This window comes from Phalangium opilio, unplaced genomic scaffold, assembly GCF_054372755.1.
Source record: "Phalangium opilio isolate 3A_F unplaced genomic scaffold, DU_Popi_V2 ptg000025l_1, whole genome shotgun sequence".
NCBI classification, from domain to species: Eukaryota; Metazoa; Arthropoda; class Arachnida; order Opiliones; family Phalangiidae; genus Phalangium; species Phalangium opilio.
Window position 1 is genome coordinate 2,336,019 of NW_028324156.1, and position 26,687 is coordinate 2,362,705.

The following is a 26,687-nucleotide window of genomic DNA, read 5'->3' on the forward strand; positions in this document are numbered from 1 at the left end:
TGCAGCCTGTAGTGCCAACGGTTCCCTCCCAGAGTAGAAAAATTTGAGATTAAAAGGGGAATTAAGAAAACGCGGTAAACAAACTCGGGGAATGGATTTTCGGGTCATGCTACTACTGACAACGACAATTCATTCAGTCGCTTTTCAAATTGCTCCCTCACTTCTTCGAGCGTGGGTGGACTCGTGGAGGGCTGGATATATTCTAGAGAATTTAAAATAGCCTAAATTTTAATACAGGAGAGATATTTTAAATAAAAAGATACTTGGTTAACGAGATTGGCTGCATGGCGTCTATTTTTAGCTTGCCTTCTAAAAGGCAATTACTTAAGTCCATCAGATTATCTACTAATAATAGGTTGAAAAGATGCAACGCGAGAAAGGTAATTCTTTAGAAATATAGGTAGTGAAATAGAAATGTGAATCCTTTCAAATTCATTTTGGAAACGAAAATGAAATAGGCCTAACGCTTAGATTTGTAAATTTTCTAAACATGAGTTTATATAAGTTTAAGAACAAATTATACTTATATGTAAATTACTTTCTAATTAACGGAAGTTTTCCAACTTAATTTTAAACGCACTTAGTGAATAATTATTTCGATATTTACGGCTTTTTAAAAGTTCAAGAGAGATTTATATAAAGTTTTGAAATAAATTAGCCTTGTTGCACGCGCCGCGTATAAACTTTTAATATTTCCTAATTAACAAAATATTTAAAAAAAAAGTTTTCCTCTGTAACGAAAACCCTAAATTAGGCCTATTCTCAAAGGAAGATAGTATCAACTCTCGATATTACAACGAACGCGAAAAGATCAGTTGTGATAAAGATAACAACACTTACCACAAACGCCGGGATGAAATGGATGCACACTTTTCTTGAAGGTACATCCTTGTCTTCTCAATTCGCATTCATTATCGTACGTCTTGCCATCAGACGCGCAAACTGGACGCATAATAGGTTCGCAAGATGCTGGACATTGGCACGTCGCTATGCCGTACTTATCAATATCGCATTCTTGACCCGGTCCACACTTCAAACTCTCGCACGGATTAGCTCCTATTAAAATAAACAAAAACACATATTCATTAATTTAAAATAAACAAGGGGTATTAGGGTTATTATATTTCTTCGTAATATCAGGAAAATCCTTATCTCCAATAATAATCATAATAATACCGTCCGGAGGGAGGGTTTTGAAAATGACAATATATCTTGAGTCTTGACACAATTGGCCTTATTCCTGATCAACGCCACCGAGGCGTAGCGGCGACTTTTGGAACTATAGTAATACGGTAGCCAATTACAGGTGGCGGTGGAGTCGATGGATCTGTTATTTTCTATGTTTTGTTGATCTTTCTGAATCATGTGAATAGGCCAAGGCTTAACAAGCGATATGGTTTCAAAAGTATTAAAAGTTGATTTTACTTTTCTTATTCTGTCTAATATTATGAAATAAGATTTTCGGAGTAAGTTTTCGTTCGATTTTGGTCTATTTGGAGATTATTAGGTTAATAATAATTAGTTAAAACATGTTTTTTGAAGTTGAAGTGGTAATAATCAAAACAGAAAATAACAGATCTCCATCAGAGTACATCGACTCCACCGCCACCTGTAATTGGCTACCGTATTATTATAGTTCCAAAAGTCGCCGCTACGCCTCGGTGGCGTTGATCAGGAATAAGGCCAATTACATAACCATAAATTTTGGGTTCAATAAAAGGCGGTGTTTATACATTCAGTCTGTCTACAGGGAATATCAGGCTGCGGCTAATAAGGATGTATAGTTTGATAATATAATATAATATAAAATAAAATGATAAATAAATAAAAAGGATAACGATATTAAATATTTATATTATGAAAATAAAGACAACGCCTCTTATCAATGCTCAGATATAGACCATTCCAATAATTACTTGCAGGTAAACCTTAACCAACACATAGACGGGAGGGAGGTCGCCCTCTAAGGTTATTTCAATGGCGCCAATCAAGATGCAACGCCAGACGGAGCCACCCAAGTTCACTACACGTGGGGAGGCAGACCAGCCGACTCACGCTGCCTCTAGCGGTGGGGTCTTGGCGCCAGGGAAATAACCGAAGAAGGTATGACCTCTGACCTCCCCTGTGGTGTTTCCTTCTCCTCCGGAATTAATGGAATTGTCTGTCAGGTGCACGAATAATGTATGATATAAATTCTTCTATGCAATTCCAAAGTTGATCAATTTGATAAGAGGAGAATTTGGTATTGACAATTATCCCAGGCCCTGTACAAGGAGTGGTCCCTATAACATCAAATCCAGGAGTCAACATTAAACAAGAAGCCCGCAGGTCATCTAGAGTCATAATCATTAGACATGAGGGCTCTCCCCTTCATCCAGGATCATTTAGAAGCGCTACAAAACCATTAAAGACATATAACAGCTTCTGACCAATATTACCGATACTAAGAACATAAGCCTTGGTCAAAGTTAGCCTGATAATGAATGTACCAGGGGATTTTTCCTATAGAGGAGCTCATGGAACATACATAATCTATACAGGGTGTTTCTTATATAAGTCTACCATAAATTAAAGGGTGCATGTGTTCAGGGGTTAAATTGAGTGGCAAGTGTCAAAGAACATGGGGGGTCTACAACATTTAGTTCTGGAGACATGGTTTTCCACACATTGACCGTTAAAACAAGGGAAATGTGGAGAGTAAGACATATCAGCCTTCAATAGCCTTGAATCTAAGAACGATATTGAACCTTTATCTAGCATAGGTAGAAGTCTTTGTACACGCGTTATTACTATTTACTTGTTTAAGTAGCCAATCAATATTTGGAAGCCCATTTCTCCGAAACTTATTGTTGTTTACCCTATCCATGTTCTATGACATGCACTTTCCACTAAGTTTGACCCAAAAAACGCCCCCTTTAATATATGTCAGACTTATCAGAAACACCCTGTATGTTATTTTGGTACAACGCGCTCGCATCCATCAAGAGAATGAGTTCTCTCGATGAGATGAGGATTGCAATGAGGAGAGCTGAGAGAGAGAGGAAAGGAGAAACCCAGAAAAGGCGGAACAAATTGCTTCAAATTATACCATGGTCCCGGCCAAGGGTGTTGGTTGAGGGTGGAATGGATTCGTAGTGTTCTATCTATAGTTCCATAGCCTTCCTTAATCTTAACTTGTCCCATTCCGCATTTTTACTTCTCTCACCAGCCTCTACTCTCCTCTCTAACATCGTTCAGAGTTTTCCCGCGCTTTCAGATGTCCAAGATTGGTCCGTTAGTGCTTTCTCTCTCTCTCTCACTCTCTCTCTTACTTCGTATTGCGCAAAAGTTCAGAAAGAGAGAGAAGAGAAGAGATTATTAGTTCTATAAGATCCTTAATTGGAAAATTGATTAGTTTTCCATTACGGTATACTTCAACTGTCAAGCTCAGTTGGTGGCTAGGAGCCTATAGGACAGCCTCTTATTTGAAGTCTGAGAGTCTTATGTACGTTATATGTTATATAGTAAACAGCTTTTCTGAAGTTTTTTATCTATGGATACGGAGAAAAAAGGACTATAAAGGGTACAGAAATCGATATTTTTTGCTTTTCCATGAAGGTTTCCTAGAATTTCCATGTATTTTGTATTTTTACAGGAAAAAATTGAAGGAAAGTATTTTGTTTATTAATTTTTGAAGGAAAAGTTCAGGTAACATAACATTGTACCTTAAAAGAAGGGTCTTTTTCTAAATATAAAAGGAACAAATATTAAATTGAAATAAATGATCTCTTATTATAAAATAATTAGCATTTAATTAGACTTAATACGCCTTTGGTTTAATAGCGTCTGCTAACCTACCTTACCCCTACCTCTCCGAGCCTGTGAGAATTCAACCAATCCAGTAGAGGTAAGGGGTTCTATTTAGCAGACGCCACTAAAAGAATGACGGATGGCGCAATAGTCCTCTTAAAATCGAGGACTACTGCGCCGCCATTGAGAACGTTTTGACCTTCAAACACGTTTTATTTCAAAAATGAATACTCATCTGTTATCCAAAATTTCCATTGATTAAACCATCTATTTTTAAATTTTAAAATTTTCAAAGGAAATCCTTTACTTAAACAACAAGAAGAAGAACAACTGTCTCGAAAGCAGATACTACTGGACATCGTCAGAGTAAAATTAAAGTCAAATTAATTCAGCGTATTATATTTCCCTTTCAATTTAAACTAATTGCTTGCTATACTTAGGCTATCCATTCCGCCTCGTTTATCTTTGTTATTACCCAGACAAAGATGGAAGAGTGTTGTGATGGAAGATAATTAGTCAACTAATAAGAGAAATGAATAAACCAACCGGAAGAGACGGCCGAAGAACGAAAGAATTAAAATGGAAATTTAACATTACACGGAATTAACAAAGGCTTAAAAGGGGGAAGTGAAATTCAACACCGAAAGAGTCAACAAAACAAGGTCTATTACAGTCCCGAGACTTATTAAGTTTGAGCTAGATTGCGTTGGAAGTCATATCGCGGCGAGCAATTTAAGACAAACCAGGTACACCAAACTTTCTCTCAAGTTTCATCCCAAAGTAAAGGCTTAAGACCCACTCAGACCATAGACTAAAACCTTACGACAGTGAAGTCTCTTTACTCGCTTAATTAGACATGTGACAAACACTCGAGGGGTCGGTCATTCATGAAATCCCGTACGCTACCCGTGAAATCCAATTTAAGGAATCCGAAATCAATGCTGATTTCGAAATCAAATAAAAAATCCAAAATCAGCAACGAAATCACAAAATCAGTAAAGAAATCATAAAATCAGTAAAAAAATCACAAAATCAACAAAGAAATCACGAAATCAGAAGCGAAATCACAAAATCAGAAGCAAAATCAGTAAAGAAATCGTGAAATCCATTACAAAATTCACGAAATCCAAAATCAAAAGAAATCACAAAATCCGACAAAATTACGGGGAAAAATCTCAAAATCCGAGGAAATCATGCGAAAAACCTAAAAATCCAACGAAATCAAGGGAAATATCGCAAAATCAGTAGAAATCACGGTAAAAATAGCAAAATCCGACGGAATCACGGGAAAAATCTCAAAATTCGATGAAATCCATTGGATTTTATCGAATTCTGAAATCAAACAAAATCAAACGAAATCCGACGAAATCAAACGAAATCAAACGAAATCCGACGAAATCAAAATGGATTTCGAAATCCCGTACACTTTTTCCTAAACGTCCGACCCCTCGCAAACACTACATAAAATAATATTTGAGGGTTTATTTTGAAAACTAGTTTTCAGTTTCGTCGAGCAGGAGTGTCGAGATGGCACCACCACCTCGTTAGAGATAACCTTATCTTTAGCCATAGTTCACTCGATCATGTCTTATACCGACGCGTGATCGAGTGAGCTGCTACGCTTTAACAGACGATATATGGAAAGTTATAGGATTTGATATTTTGAATAAATTTGTCTATTTTAGTATTCAAAAGTCATAGTTTAGAAAATCACCCATATACGCGACTAGTTTTAAGTCGTCTGCTCAACGTCTGAACAGGGAAGTGAACTTACGGCGACCGTCGAATGAACGTGAGATTTTACTCTCGTCTGAATGGGCCTTTAGCATTAAAATCTCTAGAGAATACCTAGAAGTCATGTGATAAAAATCTCGACGATACTGGGGGAAAGGTACAAAACAATTTCCCAAATTGCTAAAATCTTTTCTTTCTGAACAAAGAAAAAAGAAAAAGAAAAAAAAAACAACATACCACGGTGTATTTGGTAAGTGGTTACGTTTTTAGGGAAATTAGTTCTCTAGTAATAATAGCAGAAAATGAAAGTGCTGTAATCAGAAGTTAATTAGATAAATTATTATAACACTCTATTTGAACTTATTATGAAATTTAATATTATTAATTTTAGTCTAAAATTTCTTATCTTTTCTTTTTATAAAAGTTATACTTTTAAATCTTTTTAATACCCTTATAAAAAAAGGTAAATTTTATTAGAGAGACGTGAGTGTTTATCAGCAATTTTAAGTATAGGTATAAAAGCGATAAAAAATTAACAGCTGAAATTTCCCCGGTATTATTAAGTTTATATCTTTATTTTTCAAAAACTAAAGTTGTTAAAAAAAATACCCCAATTTGTTTTTAAAGCATTTCAAATACAGAAGAAGCAGTTAATACTAGTTTAGTTACCTTGGAAGATTCTTCTCAAAACTTCAAGTTTAATCTACTTTTGAATGGAAAAGAAGCCTGTACGACGTGAATGTAGTGTTTTTATAGGGGATGCAGGACAATATTTTTATTACTTTATCTTTATTAAAGAATATAATAAAATAGAAAGAAACGGGGCGGGTCTATAAAATCCCTTCTATCGAATTCATCTTTATATAGGCCTGTATAGCGAAGGCATTTATCTCATCCCCGCTCTACATTCTCTTTCGGAATAGAGAGGAACACGAAGAGACTTTATTATTTTTAGGAAAAGCGTCCATAATAAAAATATGAGGCAAGGAGAAGACTCTGAGTCATTTACGACGCGATCCTAAAAATCAGTAGCCGGCAGAACGCCATAGATTGGTTCGTAAAACGTGTCCCACCCCTTCCTCCCTCCTTCCCTCTCCCTTTGAAAGGCGGCCGTCAGTCCGACACCCGAGTCTAAAGGAGAAAAGCACCGATAGGATGAAATAAAAAGAAATTGTTTAACAGACTAAATAATTTTTCATACGGACGCGATTCTATGCTAATAGAACTCTTTTCAAAGGTCGAGGTAGAGCCTGGTGTGTTGGCTATATTGTTTTCTTAAGACAAAGGAAAATTGATAAGTATGTGGACAATTACAAAGACGTTATAATGGGCTTCAAAGTGTCCAGTCCATCAAAGTTAGTTCGAATTGTTTCAAGCCATACCTTAATTTTGGATAATAAAGACATAGATACAGATATGGCTTAAAAAAATACGGACTAACTGGTTACTTCGTAGCCATTTCTAACTTCTTTGTTGTTCAGATACCGTTAGGATGTACCGCTTCCATTATTGAAGCTGTGTATAGTCCTTGTGGAATATGAAATACTTTTGTCTAAGATCTATAACTATTCTATATAGGGTACGAGAAAATTTACAACCGAGTGACGTTTTTACAAGGTTTCCTGCCCTTCCCACTTCTTACATATTGATGACTCCTGTTCGACAAGAAATCCACCTGTTCAGTTTGATTTAGTTAACGCAAAGAAACATGGTCGTTCAATTTTAAAAATCCCATTCACCCTTAGACATCACGAGCTTCTCTCAATCTTTCGCATACATCCCTTCTCTGCTAAGGTTCTCCAGTTTTGAGAATTTATTATTCAGTATCTTACATTAAACATCGTGTATTTACATGATATAATAACGGCTGTGTGGGCGGATCGAAGTACAATGGGATGGTTCTATGGGAAATAAATTTTGAGTTGAAAATGCAATATCTGGGACACACTAAACGAGTTATGATTGGAGCAGTGTTTTGGGAATGACCCCTTAATTAAACTAGAAAGCATTGCCTTTCAGTTCCTTACTCAAATTTAAGGGGTCATCCGTAAAACACTGCAATCATAACTTATAAACTGTGGCCCTTATTTAGGGCAAAATTCATAAAAGTTACAAAATTTTCGACTCAAAAATTATTTCCCATAGAAGCATCCCACTCTATTTCGGTCATACCATCCTTTGTGGAACGCCCTGTAATTAAATCTATTAAAAACCACTAGGAATTCAGCACAGTTATTACTTAGCAATAATTAAATGAAATTCGAATGTTTATATATCTCAAAAGCATTTCGCAGTAACGCCACCTTATAGGCTGAATCCACCTAATGCTATCTCTACGAGCGCCTGTAAAACTGTTCACCTGCCATACACTAATGCTCTTCTAAATAAGAGATTTTTTGAATCCAACTAGCTTGATGCTTAAATGAAACCTAAGAGATGATTCCCATCATTTTCGACTCAAAATTCATTCTCCATTGACCCATCCCACAGCACCTCGGTATTACCACACCCTGTACAGTTCAAATGTCAGTTATTAGTCCAGTTTCAATGAGAGGAAATCACGCTACATTTTAGGATATAAACAATTGCGAAATAAGAAAGAGTTAAGTAAAAGGGATCAAGTAAAGAAAGAAAGAAACAAACGATGAAGCGAACGTAATTCTTAAACCCAAGAAAATCCCATCCCATAGTTAAACTTTCAGAAATTGATCTAAAAGTCCTCTAGATCGTGGAAGAAATGAACCGAGGGAATTTCAACTCGAAATGCTACTATAGTTTGATGTATTAGCCCCGGATTTAAGCTATGGCTTTAGTAGTCTTTCCAGCTGAAAAAAAAGACGAAGGAAATCCCCGATCCAAAAAGTCAGCTGACGTCGAAAGATTGGAATCGTATCCTTAAAACCGGAGTGGGTAGTCAGTCATAAATCCAAACTAAAGGAAGTCAGTACTGTTCCATTGAAATAACAAAAGAAAAAAAGAGTTGCAGGAAAGATGCACCAATTGAATCCGTTCACTTCCTCCAAGAAAGGTCTATCAGAAATTAAGAGAGATGATGTTCTGTGGACGATTTATATTTTAAAATATCCCATAATCTTTGGACCACAGTTTTTAAGATATGTTTGGAGTGATTTACGGATGACCCCTTAGTTAAATTAGCATTGACTTCCAGTTTCTCATGCTAATTTAAAAGGGTCATCCTTTAAACACAATAAACATAACTTGAAAAGAACACTGCCCTTAATTGCCGATGTCCAGTCCTTTCAGAAGCACACAGTATATGAAGAAAGTGAAGTTTAAGAGATTTTATTCGCTATTTACGTTAAAAACCAGCCTCAACAAATCACAAAATTGTAATATTCAAGTAAATGCAGAATAGATTCATGGTCAATATGAAGCAAAAAGGAAGGAATGGCAAAAATATCGATAAGTATTCGAACCACTTTTTTATTGTTTAGGAAAACGACCAGTTTCCATCTAGAGAAATCGATCCAGAATGACTTTTCTACTCTCTCTTTCTCTCTCAATGGAGTGCATACCATTCTTAATACGCAATACGTATAAAGCTAGAGTTATAGTAACGCGTAGCGTGTTTAAAGCGCATACTGAACTGACCAAAAACATTCTTCTTATTACCCCCGACGGATTTACCAAAAAACCTTTACTTCCGCTGAAGCTAAGACGACTTTCATATTCTTTTCCAAACCCAAGGCGCTTCCACCAAGTTCTTTCCCCCCCCCATTCACAAAAATAGGCATAAAGCATTAGGTGACGAGACTCTGACGGACTATGGCTTGTAGCTAGACATTCAACGAATTTCTATCCCGAAATCGATTTGAAAATAATAATAAAAAATACAACATCATAGAGAAAAATTACTGTGCAGTCCCACCTAAAGGACGAAGTTACGGTATGAAGTTTCGAGTGCTTTAGGGATGACCCCCTTAATTAATTTAGCATTCCCTTTTAGTTTCTTACTTAAATTTAAGGTGTCATCCGTAAAGTACTCCATTATCATAACTTCTTTGGTGTTTCCCTTATTGCAAAATGTGGTAAAAATATGAGCATTGGTGTACGGCGGGGCACAGTTTTACAGGGGCTCGTAGAGATAGCATTAGGTGGATTCAGCCTATAAGATGGCTTCACTGCGAAATGCATTTTGTGATAAGGATTAAATAATAATTTTTTAATTATTACAAAATAATAACTGCACTGAATCACACGTGGTTTTAATAGATTCTATAAAGATTTATGTACAGGGTGTTTTACAAAGGATGGTATGACCGATATATGGGCGATTTTGAGTGGAAAATATAATTTCCATGACATTTTGACATAAGGGGCATTGTACAAAAGTTATAATTGGAGTATTTTAAGGATGACCCCTTAAACTTAATTAAGAAACTGAAAGAAAATGTTGAATTAATTAGCACTAACGTTTTGGAACACCTTGTATAAGACCTCAGAACGATTAAAGATACAATTGGGCTGTGGATTCATGGGTTATTTCATAAGTTCTCATCTCCTGTATAGGCTTAAAAATCGTCTCCAAGTCCCTTTTCGTAAAGATAGTCTCCAGTTTTAAAGTCAAACTCCCTTTACAATAGCGAAACTTTTACAAGCTTATGGCTCGCATCTCATTGTATATTCAAAACGCGTTTAAAATTATTTATATTCAACAAATACAAACTTTTGCTCAAAACCTACAAGTATATTCCCGATGGGATACTATTAAGCATATTTATGACTTATATATACATAAACATAGACGGAAACAACTGTAATATATTATCCCAGACAAACCCAGAGGCACGTATTAAGCATATTTTTACAAAAGAAAAGTTGGAGGAACCAGTATTGGACATTTTCCTTCTCAACGAGTTACACATTTTAGATAATAATATATATATATGCCTACTAGCCACTAAACCTTGTCCATGTATTGTGTAAAATCCATTCGTAAGCACGACGAGGCCTTCTTCAGAAACGACAGAAGTTCAAACATAGAAGTAAATAAAATATGAAGTTACGAAAGATCTAAACTCATACATAGTTTCCCCCACTGTTTCCAGGCTGTTAGTGAGTCACGAGAATGGCTAGCGTTCAGTTTGAATTAGCACTTGACTCACATAGGGCCTGACAACACTGCGCTGAAGTTTAAGCTGTGAGAGATGAGAGGAATTATCTTTAGCCCCAAATAGTGAAAACTATTTTAGAAAAGGTCCTTATTACCCGCTGAAATTCAAAGCCTAAATTGTTGAAAATTTGAAGGGACGTCACTCTTAAGTAGTAGGCACGTGCAAATTGGCGGCCATCTTGAAAAATGGCGGCAAAGTAATTGATGCAATTGGCCTTCTCCTATGCAGCGCCACTGGCGGAGGGACTGGAAACTACTCCCATAGAGACTGGGTAACTTGCGAAGGTTCGTATAATCACCACCAGGTGGCTCGAGCACCACGCCATCTAACGGTTACTCTGCGAACCTTCGTAAGTTACCCATTGTCTATGGGACTAGTTACCAAACTCGCCACAAGTGGCGCTGAATAGGAATAAGGCAAATTATGTAAATAATCCTATCTTAGCATTTTATTTTTAATTTTTTCAAGTTAAGAAAAATTATTGGCTTTACTTCGAGAAAATAAACTTCTCTGTATCATACGCATTCCCTCTCAATGTTTCTCGATGTGGAATCGAATCCATTAAAGTATCCCGAGAACACAATGAACCACTCTCCCCTCTCTCTCTCTCTCTTTTAAAAATCCCATAGAATTGTAAAGGCAGCTAGCTATAGGGGCTCCTGGAGTTTTTAAAAAGCACCAGGCTATTATATATCAGCCATTATTTGCCCCATCTATTCATAAACCGTATATACTCACTCGATTCTTTACCTAGAAATAGAAGTTCTATTGTATACACGAAAAAGGCCCAGTCTGGCTTTATTATATAATAGAAAGTAAAATAAAATTTAGACTCTATGATGAATTTGAACACCCACTCAATGTCCTCATGGCTTCCCTTTCGCGCCCTTTTTCTATTTTTATTTTCTTTAAAAGGCTGTTGGTGCAGGAGAAACATGCTAGTAATACAATCAAAAGATTTCGTAGAAGGGCGCAGTACAGGATGCTTGATGCTAAGGGGTCGCGTTAAATGTTTAAACAAAAGACACATGAATATTGAAGCACAAAATGAGACAACAACAACCAAATGGTTTTTGGGTCACAATGACTGCAGGGTTCGTACGGAACCTGGATAAGTCAGGGATATGAAAATTAGGGGGATAAGTCAGGGATTTAATGGTTTTTCCTAAAAAGTCAGGGATATGTCAGAGATTTCGTTTGGTATATCAAACGATGCTTCGAGAAATACTAAATATGAGACAAGTGTGATGAAGTGGGCTCTGGTAAGCACCTTAAAATGGTCAGAGATATTGCCAAAATTTGGTCAGGGATATCCAGGAAAAGTCGGGGATTTTCAATGTAAATATTTCGTACGAACCCTGGACTGGCAGCACTTTATATTGTTGCATATTCATCGGTGAATTGAAGCAATGCAAGTGTTGCAGCTAGGGCTATGGTATACCGACAGTAAAAATGGGCAAATTTTTATTTTGGCCACGGGCTTCCCAAAATTCGCTTTCCTCTTTGGAAACGATCCATCACGAGAGAAGCGTGCTTCCAGTTTCGGAATAAGGACGGCCGAGCTCAAATCATTTAAAGAATGCCATAAAATCAAAGACACCCCTATGCCCTTAAGGCCGCCATTTTTTATAGATTATCTATGTACCGGGAAATATTCGTATTTATTGCAAATTCAGGATGACATTTGGAATTAAGATATGCTAGAAGAGGAAATTTTAAGCTGTAAGGTATAAGCCTGTATACTTTGCCAGTTTTTGAAGTTGTAACTCTTGCTATATTGGGGAGATTCTTGATAATGTAATAGTCCAAATTGTTCTCTGCTATTAAAAATTATTCATTTCAAAAGGGTTGAGAAAATATGATTTAAAAACTTTCAATTTACATCGAACTCAGCATGTGGAAAAAGTATGAACAGAAAGCTAATATTGCTATTCATGTTCTTAGTCTCTAGATATCTTTAAGAATGCATACAGCTAATTGGAATTATTGTGTACTACGATTTTCACTCAACGTATTGAGACGGACTTTTTTATGGGAAAAGCTAGACTTATGATTATGTAGGACGAATTTTACATGGCGAATAATCTATCTTACTGCACATTGAACCTTGCGCGCGCCGCCTAGGAACTGTCGTTGTTACCAACGGAGCTATAAATCACAGCTAGAAAGACGTACCAATTATACTCAAGCCCTGCCCACAAAACCAATATAGAAATTAACATGGGAGATATATAGGGGCACAATGATTCCAATTATTTGTATGTATTCTTAATATAACAGAGAAAAATATGCTGTAAAGAGTTTCATTAACTCTTCTTCTTATTCCACCACGTGCACGATATTACAATCCTACAAATGTCATTCAACACGAACGAGACCAGAATTTGCGCGTGATGGCGCGAGAAACGTTAGCTGGTCAACTTTTTGGCGGGAGATTATCATAAACGACACCGAAGTTTGGCCTGGTAAGGTTGTCTGCAATGGGGCTTAAACTATGCTTTAGGAATACGTAATAATATTCCGTAGGATATTGGGTTCGCGTTGAAGCTAAGTAAAGCTAAAATTTCCACTTTTTCTTTTTGAAATATTTTTCATTTTTTCACCCCTTCCTTCTACTTCTCCTTGTCTGCTTCACACAAAAACGAAACTGTATTTCCCGAAATATTTTTCCGCTTGGCATTCATCCTCCTTACGCGTTCCTTCTAGCCAAGTTCTATTTTTCTTTTAACAGAAACTTAGAAAGGATATGAAAATTTTCAAGATGAAACTTTTTTTCGGGTCAAAAGAAAGAGTCGACTGATGGAAAAAGAGAAAGAAAAAAGTTGAATGCGTTTTTCGTATTCCCATATTTTATTTTTACTTTTCCTCGATTTCACTAAAAGGGTGGAGGGGGGTCGCCAAAATATACATGCATTTATTAACATCAGAGGAAAAAACATCTGGATATTTCTCGGGTTTGCCGACATCGTAAATTAACCGATGTCCATATCGAAGTTTTACTGGAACTATTATTTTCGTCGAGATAATTATCAAGCGATTTTTACCGATTATCAACAGATTAATCAGCAATAATCGGTAAAATTAAGGTCGAACCGATTAATCGTAAAAGTGCCATATCAGTCACCAATATCGGTTTGTGCCCAACACAATAGCTTAGAGACAACTTCCCCCCCTCACTCTCCTACATTCCTATTTGCTACTGATACTACAGTTATAATAACCGAAATCACTGAACTTTCAATTACAAATCTCTGGTAATCGAATAAAGCAAGTTAAATCGAGATACTTGGGTTGAAAAAAAAAACCATCACTATCAAATAAAAAGTATGTCCCTAGTTTGCACTGAACAATAAAACCTAAGCTAGTATATGAGACTGCGATTTTTTCTTTCTCCTTTTCTCTCTTCCAACCCATTTGATTATAACAAGAAAAAGGGCAGCTATTAATTTGTCCAAGACCGGGAAAGAAGAAGAAAAACTAAAAGAAAAGCCTTAACTCTCTTTGTCCGACAAAGAGGTCCGGGTTAAGGGTAGTTAGTTTTTACTCGTTACTTATTTTTGGGAGAGTCCCTTGCAGTCCATTCCTCTCAACGTCCACTGACTAGCTATAGCTCCCAAGACCGTGCACTTTCCATAGAAATACCATAAAAGTTCTAAGCGAGCTAGACTCTAGGCTACATGTATGTAGATACCAGTTTTAATTTGGTCACCATCCAGTCGCACTGGCCCTAGGGTAAACTAGCAACTTGCAGTCTCAGAAGGGGCCTAAAAAAATACGGTAGTCTATGTGAATTTTGAATCAATACAAGCTTGAAACGTAGTCTAATGGAAGGGGTCTTCATGGTAAGTGGTGAAAGTGTGAGGGAAGTTTGCAGAAGTTAATTTATTCGAGTCGTTTTAAGTCGTCAGCTACCAAATGGAACGTTAGATATTACTCTAGTCTTAATTGGTATTTACTTCACAAACATTTACTTCTGTCACAGCTAAAACAAAGCCGGATAACCGGATTTCGTTCCAGGCGAGGACCGCTAGGATGGAACCTATGTTACTAAGCCTTAGCAACTAAGCCTCGGTCTTTATATAATATAAAGAATACAATAGAACTTAAACCACATCTCCTCTTCTTCATTTGTTAAGTACTAGGTTATTTTAGAGTTACAGAGAAGCACATATATAGCTTTCTACACACTGAACAGAGACCTTAGTTCAGATATACACAGAATTAAGCGCCATAATCCTTTTATTTATAAAGAAGGAGAAATATAAAGGATTAAATGAATTAAGCCAATTCGGATGAAGGAGGAGTAAAATATTTTGGTATCCCATATTGCAGACTCCATGAATGTTCTTTGACCCTTTCCACTCACTTTGACCCTAAGAACACGTGATTTAATTTATGGCAGACTTATCAGAAACACCCTACTGCCTTTAATCGCAAAAAGAGTTTATTTTAAAGTGAATTATATTTAATATTTAAATAGTGGATTTAGATGTTTCTAATTAATTAAAAGGGTAGCTCGAGATGAAAAGGTAAATGTTTTTGAGTATACGAGTCACGAGTGAGAATCTTAATGAAGAAATTCATTAGTAGAAAACCAGTTAAAGAGTGCAAGGGAAAGCCGTTTTTTGTTCTGTAAAAATTGTACTGAGCGTACGCCTTCAAAATAATAAAAAAAAAGAGTCCATTAAAATGACACATTCACTTTACAAAGGGAAGATAAAAACTGAATAGTCTACTGTTATATATAAGAAAGCACCCGGCTCTTTTTTCAGGGTCTATATGAAAACGTTTAAAACGAAAACTTTAGGCCTACAACTTGCTCAAATAATTTAAATTTAGAAGAGAAATAACCAGGAAATACTACACTTGTATACTTCCTAATCAGTTTTAATCCTGCAGTTTCACCTCCCCTTTAAAATCCACAGTACCGCTTGGTGAGATTAACTGCAAAAAGCCTTTTTTCTTTTCCTCTCTCTCGAGCTAGTGCTAGCACTATATTCATTTACTTTCAGGGCGCGCAACTAGGGCTATTTAATAAGGCTAAAACATTAAGGGCTTGTTGGATGGCCATATAAGTCGAGCTAGGGTGCCGGGCGTCCCTACCTCTCACTATAATGAACCTCCATTTTCATCTCCTCTATCTCTTCCAGTTCGCAAGTTACGATAAATGTTATTAAAGCATTTTTTACTTCAAGTTGCGTTTGAGAGAGAGAAAGAGAGAGATGGGAGTGTTACTTCTTTTACATACCTCCTAAGGAGAAGTCCGGTGAAAATCTGACATGTATACATGTGATAAAAATAGACTTACAGCATCCCGGAGGACCAAGAGCAATAGAGCATCCGTAGAGAGGATGAAAAGGGTAAAGATTTAAGCCAAGACTACTACTGGCTTCGCGTTTTTATTTATTAGCGAAGATACAAAGGATGTTTTTTTTTACGTTGGATTATTGAGTAAGGGAAAAACATAAGCAGGTCGCACTAAATTTAAGTAGAAAAAAAAAAGAAAAGAAAATTGTTTTATCTAGAAGATGGAGTCTTTAATCTTGGGCTTCTTTTTCTTCCCCGGTTATGTTTTGTTTATGTGAAAGATAGTTTTACGGCTTCTTTACATAACAAAGGGAAGATATAAGGCGTTTAAGAGCAACCAACAAGGCAGTGCCATGCAATTTTTTATAGAATGAGAAATTTCTTAAATTTGCCTAAAAGAGAAGTGGTTGTTATTTTTCTTTATTTTCATACGGACGGTTTCACTAGCACTTTAGGTTATAAAGTTAATATTTCAAATAGAGCATAATCCATTTAGTTATATATACATATAAAAAGAATGTATATACCCCCAAGATGTGTATACGCAACAGTGAATTTTCTCATCTCAAAGGAGACTAATGCACCTGAGATAGGACTACTAAATATTCCAACTACAAGCATTACCGAAGGTAAAAGCACGTTTTCCTAAAATAGGATGGAGAGGTTACAAGTGTTTCTTTAGAATTAGGGTAATATCCACTAGTTCTGTCCTCATAATCTTTCAATTCAGTTAGGTAATACTTCAAACGATCATATACTAAACTTCTTACCACATCAGAAGTTAGTAATTTCCACACCGCGAAGTATAAGACTCATGATGTCTTAGCGTTGAGTTATGACGTCCAAAATTTTAAATAGGACAATTTTTCCTACGATACTCTTAAGTGGTTACCGTTTGAAGTATAAAATTGACAGATTACTGACGTCCCAAATGTAGGTCCAAATAATGCTAAAAGGTCAAAGGTTAAGAGAAAACCATACATAATCTAAGCCTAACAACGAAAAAACTAGGGCAAGCATTGAAACATTATTCCTTGATTAAGAGAACCAACACGTTCACCGAGAGTAGAATGAACCTAACTACCCAATTAAGTTAATTAAAAACCGATAATCCCTGGAAATCCCGTCCTCCCCTTCTCCTTATCGTGCGTTTAAGTAATAACGTATACAATCAGGAATGCATACATCTAATAGGAATCATTGTGTATACTACATCCATTTTCACTCAACGTATCTAATTGGCTTTTGTGGGAAGAGCTAGCTAGACTAATCATTATGTATGACGAATTTTACCTCGCGTTGCAAATTGCACCCTCGTCTGACCTGACCTCGCATGGCTAACAACCAATGAAACGACAGTTAGAAAGACGCCATCAGAATTATGAGGCGTGACGGATAGTAAGTTCTCAAGCCCGGCCAACAACACCCGCGTAAAAATTAGCAAAGGAGCACAATGAATCCCAGTAGATGTATGCATTCCTGATACAATCCATACACGGCCATACAAGCTTATTCAATTCATTCCTAGAACAGAGCCCAAACTAAACCATTCATCTTTAGGGGGCCCATGTTGAAACGGGTCAGGTCGTTAGTTATGTATACCTTTTCTCCGGAATTGGACAGCTTATTCACTAGGCACATTTTGGGGGAAAATGGAAAAGGGACCCGGTGAGAGGATTGAGCGTATTACAAAACATTACTCCGCAATTATCTAAATTAGCAAGGCTCGTTTTGCTATAGGGTAATAATAATGGATAGATTTCTGTCAATGACAGAGGAAGTATGTACCTTATATACTACCCTAAAAGGTATATTCGAACCTGCTATTTATAAATGAGAATTAAACGAGATATACTTATGCCAATTAGACGATAAGGAACATACATCAATAGAAGTAAACAAATAAAATCTTGCTAAATATTGTTAGAAAATGCTGATTGAAAACCTTGTAGTTTTGTCTTCGATTCAGTGATCCTTTATCCAAACCTTTATGATGCTAGAGATGCTCTAATAATAAATTACTTGGTGGCAACACTGCAGCGCATGCGCAGTTAAAGTTAAGAAATTAGGGGAGGAAATTTCTCTAGCCCCTTTAGTGCATGTACACTAGCTAAAAGAAGTGATATCTAGTTTATTAGGGAGAAGCTATAAGATGCCTAAGCATTCACGCGCTATAGTCCCAGTTCCCCTTTCAAAATACAAGAGGGGACGTAAAAGGAGGCCGGGCTATTTCGCCTCTCCTCAGTCGGAAAATACGTAATTTTCGTCATTCACGCCGTGCTGACGTGAGTTTTCAAGAACTAATGAGATGCTGGCTGTAATTTAGAGGCGGGGATTAACTCCGGACCTACGTTTGGACTGGATATAAAGCTGCGGAAATGTGGCGAATTCATTCCTTCTCCCTAATAAACTAGATATCACTTCTTGCTATCTATAGAAAATAGAGCTTCTTAACTCGATGTAGAAATTTTCACATCTTGTGATAAACCTCCGCTAACGTGAATACGATTCGATACGATGGAAAATTATATACCAGCTTAAAAGGACTATTCATAATTTTAGATCAAACGAGGTATATACATATATGAATATATAGAAATTAGATATATATTAGATAATAAGTTTATATATCTATACAGAATGTATAGAGATGGGTCGTTCGAAGGCGCAATAAGGATTAATAACAAGGCACACAATATTAGGAATTTTCCAATGTTATTCAAGCCAGTCGCAGTTGCAGGATTACAAGAGATTCCTGTAACATATTCAAAGGGAGTGCCGGCGCTAGAAACCATTTCGAAATTACGATACTACAGATGAGACGGGTTATATTTGGCTATAGAATTCCCTAAATTGAAATTGGACACCGCACGAACCCTGCACTATCAATATTTCCTAGTCGGAAACATAATTCCGCTTATTAGATGTTCGTACTAATTATACGATGAGAATTATACATAAAACGTGGCGAGGGACAATTGTTCGATTGTCCCTGCTCGGCAAGGTTCGAAATCTCGCGTCTCAGTTTAATATCTCAGAACTGATTTTCTTAAATAGTTGAACGACATTCCATAAAGCATAAGTTCATAAGAAATGTTCCAGTTTGCCCATCACTGGTTACAACTGGAGCTTGTCACGAAGTGATTGAAGTAGGTCATAGATTCGAGGCAAAGCGACGCCTGGTTGGTTTTGGTGCTGTCAAAGGCTTAGTACAGACTAAATAGGACATAGATGGAAGTCCAGCAAAACTAATTAACCGAGTGTAGTACTTCAACTCTTGCTTGTCGTTCTGCTAGAACTAGCTCGAGCTGTAAGTCTGTAGCATTACGAAGTATAGGTAGTGTCATACTTATGGAGGAACAAATCTTATAAACTTATGCATATATTAATACTAGCTTTACAATATTTACTATACAGGGCGTTCCTGAAAAGTCCGTCAGAAATGTTCCAAGGGACATTGTTTTCTAGTTAGGATTGGAGTATTTTACGATTGACCCCTTTATAAACAACTTTTTCATGGACATCACTCCAAAGTGAAGAAGACTTAGGTTCCTATCCGCGGCCATCTTAGAAAATGGCGACTAGAAATATATAAAAAAAACTTCCTTATACTAAAATGAAGTGAACTAATACACGTGTTTTATGAATGGATATTTGGCTTTGAAATGTGACCATGTTTAAAATGGCGGTAGAAAAAAGTATCGTGCTAATTATGATAATGTCCTTCCTCTTAAGCCTGGAAAACAATATTTTATTTTAAATACACGCGTCCGAAATTATACCAAGAGAGCTCTTATTTCTGCAAAAGTATTCGCTCGCTTCGAAGCTGCCACTATGCAAATAAGAGTATAATATACGGCTGTCATACTGGAATACAAAGGTTATATATATTTCTCGGGGATAGTTACACACCGAGCGGCGTTTCTAAAACAACAAAATACGGCATGGGAGAAAATCTACCTTAGCTTGATATATGCCTATTTGAGAGGAGGTTACGGTTGTGGCTGCATTGCGGTTCGGTGTCTCTAATCACCTTTGTTTCCATTAGCTAATTTTACACGAACCATGACGGTAAATTATTACTTAAGGCAAGGCAAGAACACATATGAGAGTTGAGAACTTATAATTAGAGATACGAGCTCTCCCTCTTGTATTGGTAAGCTGTGATGCACCCACTATAAGAACACCGAAAACACGTGTGAAGGGACACAACAGGGATCAACCTTATCTTGAAGTAACGTTCTCGGGTCTTTAATGGGTTCCTGTTTAAAGTCAAGTGCTTACTGATAATCGGTGACGCACCAGGATCCCGACACGGAAAAAACACTGGAGAAGGTGGCACTAAAGGGCTCAATCTTATCTTGAAGTAACGTTCTTGGGTCTTTAATGAGTTCCCCTTTAAGGGCACGTGTAATGCGCTTGCAGCAAGTAATTAGGAAGTTGACCGGGTAACCCCAAGCCCGGGTTCAAGAGGAACTTGAAGTTCAAAGTTAACAAGGTTGTTTATAGTAGATCTTAACTCAGAAGGGTGTAAGTAAATCTGGTGAGTCCCAAAAACAAAACCTAACCCGCTTTAACAGCGCCATTCGATATAATTAAGTCATAATTTATGCGTAATTAGTGAAAAAAAACCAAAGTTTAACTGTATGAATATGGAAATTGGACACGAATGTATAGACTTTCGAATACAATCGCTAGCGTGTAATCTAACGAAGCGTGTGTAATTAATTCACAAATTAGGATCATATTTTGAATTTAATAGAGGGAACAAAAACCTTCCAGACAAATTCGAATATAATTTAGTTAACAAAGCCGTCTACGCGATGGACTTTGATAATTTATGGTACAGGTAAGATTCTTATCTAAGCACCAGCGCCTAATCGAAAGACCTTGAAATAAATGACGGACGGCCCATAAGTTTAAAATCTCCGTTCATACTCCCCTTTATCTCAAGAGCAATATCCAATCAAATCCGCGTCGTGCGTCCTGTTCCCCGTTTATAACTAAGTATCCCTTCTCCAGTTCCAATTTTAACGAAGGACCTTAAGTAATTAAGACGTTCCATCGTTAGTTTCCTCCAATTACGACATTATTATCTTGCCTATACGATGTGGTTCAGATTCGGGAAATAAAGCGTAACGAAAATGTTACTTGAACACGCTCTAGCACCTTGTTAATTACGTTGTTACCCCGGGAGAAATCTTAAAGGACAATTAAGGTAATTAGGGACAACTCTTCTCTAAGTCTTGAGACGAGGAAGGAAAAAAAACACAGCTCATCTCGACAGATGAGAGGGGTTTAATTGAAAGGTGTACATACAGCCATAAGTTCATGAGATATGTTCCTTACGTAAGTTTGTCACTGGTTACAAACTGGAGCTTGGCATGAAGTGATTGAAGTATGTCATAGATTAGAGGTAAAGCGATGCCTGGTGAGGCGCTGTCCAAGGCTTAGTGCAGACTAAATAAGAAGATGGAAGTCCTGCAAAACTAACCGAGTGTAGTACTTCAATTCTCGCTTGTCGTTCTGCTAGAACTAGCTCGATCTGCAAGTCCCTAGCATTACGAAGTACAGGTTGAACTTATAGAAGATATCTTGTAAACGTATGACACAGCTAATAATTTCCAAACGTTTTTGTCTAAGCGGTATGTGTACAGACCTTTTAAGAAATATTTTGTTCATTCGTAGTGTTTACCATAAGTTGATATGATATTTTCATAAGTTTAACAATGATAACTGATAGCTAGTAGTCTAATGAGTCGACTGACGTAGGTGAAACTTAAGACTCTCGTAAAGCGACGCCTGGTGAAGTAACTGCAAAATTCTAGAGTCTTAGCTCTCACTTAAGTGTAGGAAGCGTCAACCTTACGTAACATATCTTATAAACTTACATTCTTACACTGCTAATGAGCTGTACGATAGAGGGCAGCTAGAAAACAATTGCTCGTTAACCTTGTCTTGCCTCCCGTTACTTTTAAACGCGGCAGTCCACGAGATGACACGGTTTATAGTAAGATGACACGAGGGTAGCACACAATACAACGTCGTTAAAGTGTTTACGTCAACTCAAATTTCTAAATGTCATTTACTTTCACCCTATACCTTCGCTTTAAATGAGTTTTCTCTACAGAAAAACCTACAAACCATGTTGGAATTACAAAAGTTGCTCGGGGAGACGGGGTCAACCGTAAAAACATCGTTTTTTAAAAATCCTTATCCCTAGACATTAGTTCTTGTTTGATGATGCCAAAAACATTTCTTGGAAAACGTTCTCTAAACTAATTTGGCCAAGGCTTAACGGTAGATTGTCTCTTTGTAGTTTGTACCAATATTTTTTCTTCGCTGCATCTTAACCACGAGACACAAATAAACTATACGTACAAGAACAATATTTTCAGAGCCTTCCTAAGTAATATCAAAGGAAGTTCATACCCTTAGCTTCGTATAGGAAGTCTTTAGGGGGTTGCCAAGGCTTAGTGTAAAAGAAAATGCCACAGTCAACAAGAGAAAGTTTGTCTTGGCACACTACATAATACAAGCCCCTTCAGAGGTCAAATACAGTGTCTGTCGTTTTCAGTTCAAAAAACTCTTCGCGTTCACAACCGAAATTGAAAACTGGGCCTGACATAAACCTAAATGCACAGAGAAACGACATCGCCAAGGGAATACAAGTACGCGGACTCGCGAACTGTTCCAGGACTTGCTGTTGATCTCTTAATTTTATTTAAACGGACAGTACTTTTGGGTTTAATTAAGATAAAACACTTACCCGTGCTGCATTCGCCGTTGTAAACGATACGCAGATGTCTTCTAGATTTGCAGGCTTCGACCCTGAGTGTGCATTCGTTAGAATACGTTTTGCCATCGGATCCACAAACCGGTTTCACATCTTCCGTGCATCCAGCGTTACATCGGCAGATTGGGTTACGATTATCATCTAACTGGCAAACTTGCGAAGCTGGACATTCGACCCCTTCGCATGGATCTAAAAAATATAAAATAATACGGTATTTTAACTAAAACGTTTTGATTTATTTTTTTCTATGATAAGGTACTAATATTTTTCATAGTTTGTTAGATACTAAAGATTCTGGTCTGAAACCATTTTTTTCACACGCGAGAAGAACAATTATTATTAAAAAAAACATTAATAAAATTATAAATTACTAACGTCGATAACTTGCAACCAATATTTCACTTTTAGCAGGTTGAATTAATAAATATTACAAAAAATCATTTGAGTATTATCATAAGCGAATAATCCTCTTTAAGTATCCATCAGTTTATCTTTGGCGGAACGTCCCTTAAGAGAGATCGGGTGCCAAAAATACAAAAGAGATTTTCTACCTACCATCGTTTTTAAACAAGCACGCGCTGGTATAGACGACTTTGGTGGGAAAAATTAGTAAACGAATACCTCTCCCCCAATTAAGGGGATTTTTTTTTAAATCACCTCTCAAGGGTCGTACTAAGAGTACACTAAAGGAAAGGCATTCACGGTGGTAACGTCTCACATAATTTAATACCGGTTAGGGTGAGACGGATTATAGGCTACAAGGAGATGGACTAGTAGTCCTCAATATATGCCATTCAGAGATACCAACTTAATGGTCGATTATGAATTTATGATATTTCTAAATGTGAAATACAAAATTTAACTTGAAAAATGGTAAATAAACCTCGCATAAATAAAATTCTTAAAAATACGCGGTAAATACAATTTTGCAAAGGCTGTGAAATTAATTTAATCGTATGGGAATTACCGAATGAATTAAGATTCTTTGAAAACATGGTAATTTGGGTGTTGGGATAAATATTAAGCTCCCATTCAGGCACACTTTCCATGGAATTCCGTAAAACTGAATAAACAGAGGAAAGTAAAAGTTTCGTTTTCGTTTTCGATATAAATAAAAGAAAAACCATGAGGGAATTTTAAATTAAGATCTAGGGAACGGTTCGAATTTCGAAAGAGAGAGAGTTTTCGAGAGGATCAGAGTGTTTACGCAAAACTAAACTTAAATTATTCAAGACACCCTGGAAACTCCCAATCCCCATTACCCTAGCCCCGTTGTCTGATTGACAATACGCTTTTCAGGGTTAAAACGTTGCAAGTAAAACTCTTAAAAATTGCACGTTGCAACTAAATTGCCAGTAAAACTATTGTAAATTTCACTTTGCGACTAAATTGCCAGTAAAACTATTGTAAATTTCACTTTGCGACTAAATTGCCAGTAAAACTATTGTAAATTTCACTTTGCGACTAAATTGCCAGTAAAACTATTGTAAATTTCACTTTGCGACTAAATTGTCAGTAAAACTATTGTAAATTTCACTTTGCGACTAAATTGCCAGTAAAACTCTTAAAAATTGCACGTTGCGATTAAATTTCTAGTAAAACTATTGTAAATTGCACATTGCGACTAAATTGCCAGTAAAACTATTGTAAATTGCACGTTGCGACTAAATTGCCAGTAAAACTATTGTAAATTGAGCGTTGCGACTAAATTGCCAGTAAAACTATTGTAAATTGAGCGTTGCGACTAAATTGCCAGTAAAACTATTGTAAATTGAGCGTTGCGACTAAATTGCCAGTAAAACTATTGTAAATTGAGCGTTGCGACTAAATTGCCAGTAAAACTATTGTAAATTGAGCGTTGCGACTAAATTGCGAGTAAAACTATTGTAAATTGAGCGTTGCGACTAAATTGCGAGTAAAACTATTGTAAATTGAGCGTTGCGACTAAATTGCGAGTAAAACTATTGTAAATTGAGCGTTGCGACTAAATTGCGAGTAAAACTATTGTAAATTGCACGTTGCGACTAAATTGCAAAGTAAAACTATTGTAAATTGCACGTTGCTACTAAAATGTGAGTAAAACTCTTAGGAAGTGCACGTTGCAACTAAACCGCAATTCAAACTTTTGTAAATTGCAAAAACTCCCTTCAATATTACCAGGATTTAATTAAATAAGTTAAAATTGAATTTGTTTTCGAAAACTACTAAAAAATAAATGTACCTTTTTCAAAAGTTGGGGGTAAAATATAGTCTGCTGTGTTGAATACTTTGTCTATTTTTATTCACTCGGGACTCTTACAGAGTTTCTGCACTAAAACCCAGTTGAAATTCATGGAAATTAGGAGAAAACGAGCCGGTTCAACAGACATACAAGCGTAAATTAATGTAGGCGTCCAATTAAAAGTGGTTGTATAGGCGGAGGCTAAAAGATTTTAGGTCGGGCAGACGTCCTTAGCCTAGCTTTTCCTCGACTTAATTTCCAATATCCTTAAGTTCAAAAGTTACAAGGAAGAGAAAAAAAAGAGAAGGAAAAGCGGGAAGAATGAAAGGAAGAAAGGTCGAGCTCGGGCGGTCGCGTTCAAAAGGTGGCAGTTTCGATTGCTTCAATTAGGATCCCGCCGCTCGCGTCCGTCTACGAAGGGTTTTGTTTTAAAGACAGGCAGCCCAGCAGCTTCCCCGAGACCAGCGTCCCATTAATCAAGCCCCTAGCCTCTTCTCTGACAAAGAAACCCTAGCTAGCTGCGAGGCCTAGTCCGTCGATGCCCCAAACACTTTCTTGGGCATCCTTCCTTCCAAGCCCCAAGTTTTTGGAGGGGCTATCACTTTCACCCCCGCGGCGGGGGGTACTTGAATAGGGGTACAAAATCAAGCTCTTACCATGATGTACAGGGTAGAACAGAATGTGTGTTCCTTAAGTTAAAGGGAGTCTTCTATGAGTCAAACTGAGCGAAAAGTGTCAAAGAACATGGATGGGGTGTACAAAATTTAGTTACGAAGATGGGCTCCCCAAACATTCATTGGCCCTAAGGTGAAACGTCACAGATTCTCGTAAAGCAACGCCTGGTGAGACGCTGGCATAGGCTTAGTACAGACAAAATAGGAAAATGGACTGCAAAACTAACCGAGTGTATAGTCAGTTTTCGCTTGTCGTTCTCGAACTAGCTCGAGCTGTAAGTCTCTAGCATTACGAAGTACAGGAAGTGTCATTCTTATGGAACATATCTTATAAACTTATGCAAGTAGTACCGCGACATCAAAATAAGTGTTCGTCCGAACCTGTTCTTCCCTGTATGTGTGGAATGAGTGACTGACCAATCAGAAAGATACTAAGAAAGAATAGCCCCCTAACCTTCCCGCATCCTGGTAGCGTTCCTGCAGCTTCCAAAGATGTTGAACGTAGTCCTAGTGCCTGGAAGTAATAAATTTCTTCCTCAACATTAAAAACAAAGGGGTGGACATGAAACACTGATGAAGAGTTAAATAAAGAAGAAAGGGGGAGTATCGGACACACTAACGCTTAATTCGGATCCGGCCAATTTGGCGGTCTCTTTCTTCCCGAAATAACTCAGCTGGACCAATCTCCCCAAGATGCATGGAGGGGAAAAATAAGAAGAGAGCTTCACGTATACGTCATTTTATCGCGACTGTTGATCCCACGAGGTCTTATTAATTAGTGGAAATTCATTTATTGTCGTGGATTTTGTTCAAGGAACGGATTAACAGAGAGTTTAAGAAACTAACCGAGAGACGTGTAGCGCCCTAGACGTTTTGCAAGTTAAGTTTATGTTTTTCAAGGTAGCCTCTGAAAAGGGCGAATTCCCATTAATTTCAGCAGAGAAGCACAAACACAACAGGGGTGGGAGGGAGGCCGCCATCTTGGGTTGTTTCTCTAACACAAAGAAGGATCCACCGCTAGAGGGCACTGC

At 37.1% G+C, this 26,687-nt stretch overlaps 1 protein-coding gene across 6 annotated transcripts in view; it reads right to left on the reverse strand.

Moving 5' to 3' along the window:
- The window catches only part of LOC149691713 (agrin-like), a 390,035-nt gene that overhangs the window by 28,619 nt on the left and 334,729 nt on the right, over positions 1-26,687 (reverse strand). For all 6 annotated transcript variants that reach the window (XM_089869112.1, XM_089869111.1, XM_089869109.1 and 3 more), the window contains 2 exons: positions 22,735-22,950; positions 841-1,056 (listed from right to left, as the gene is read on the reverse strand). In XM_089869112.1, coding sequence (XP_089725238.1) covers positions 841-1,056; positions 22,735-22,950 — 432 coding nt within the window. The remainder of the gene's footprint in view (positions 1-840; positions 1,057-22,734; positions 22,951-26,687) is intronic.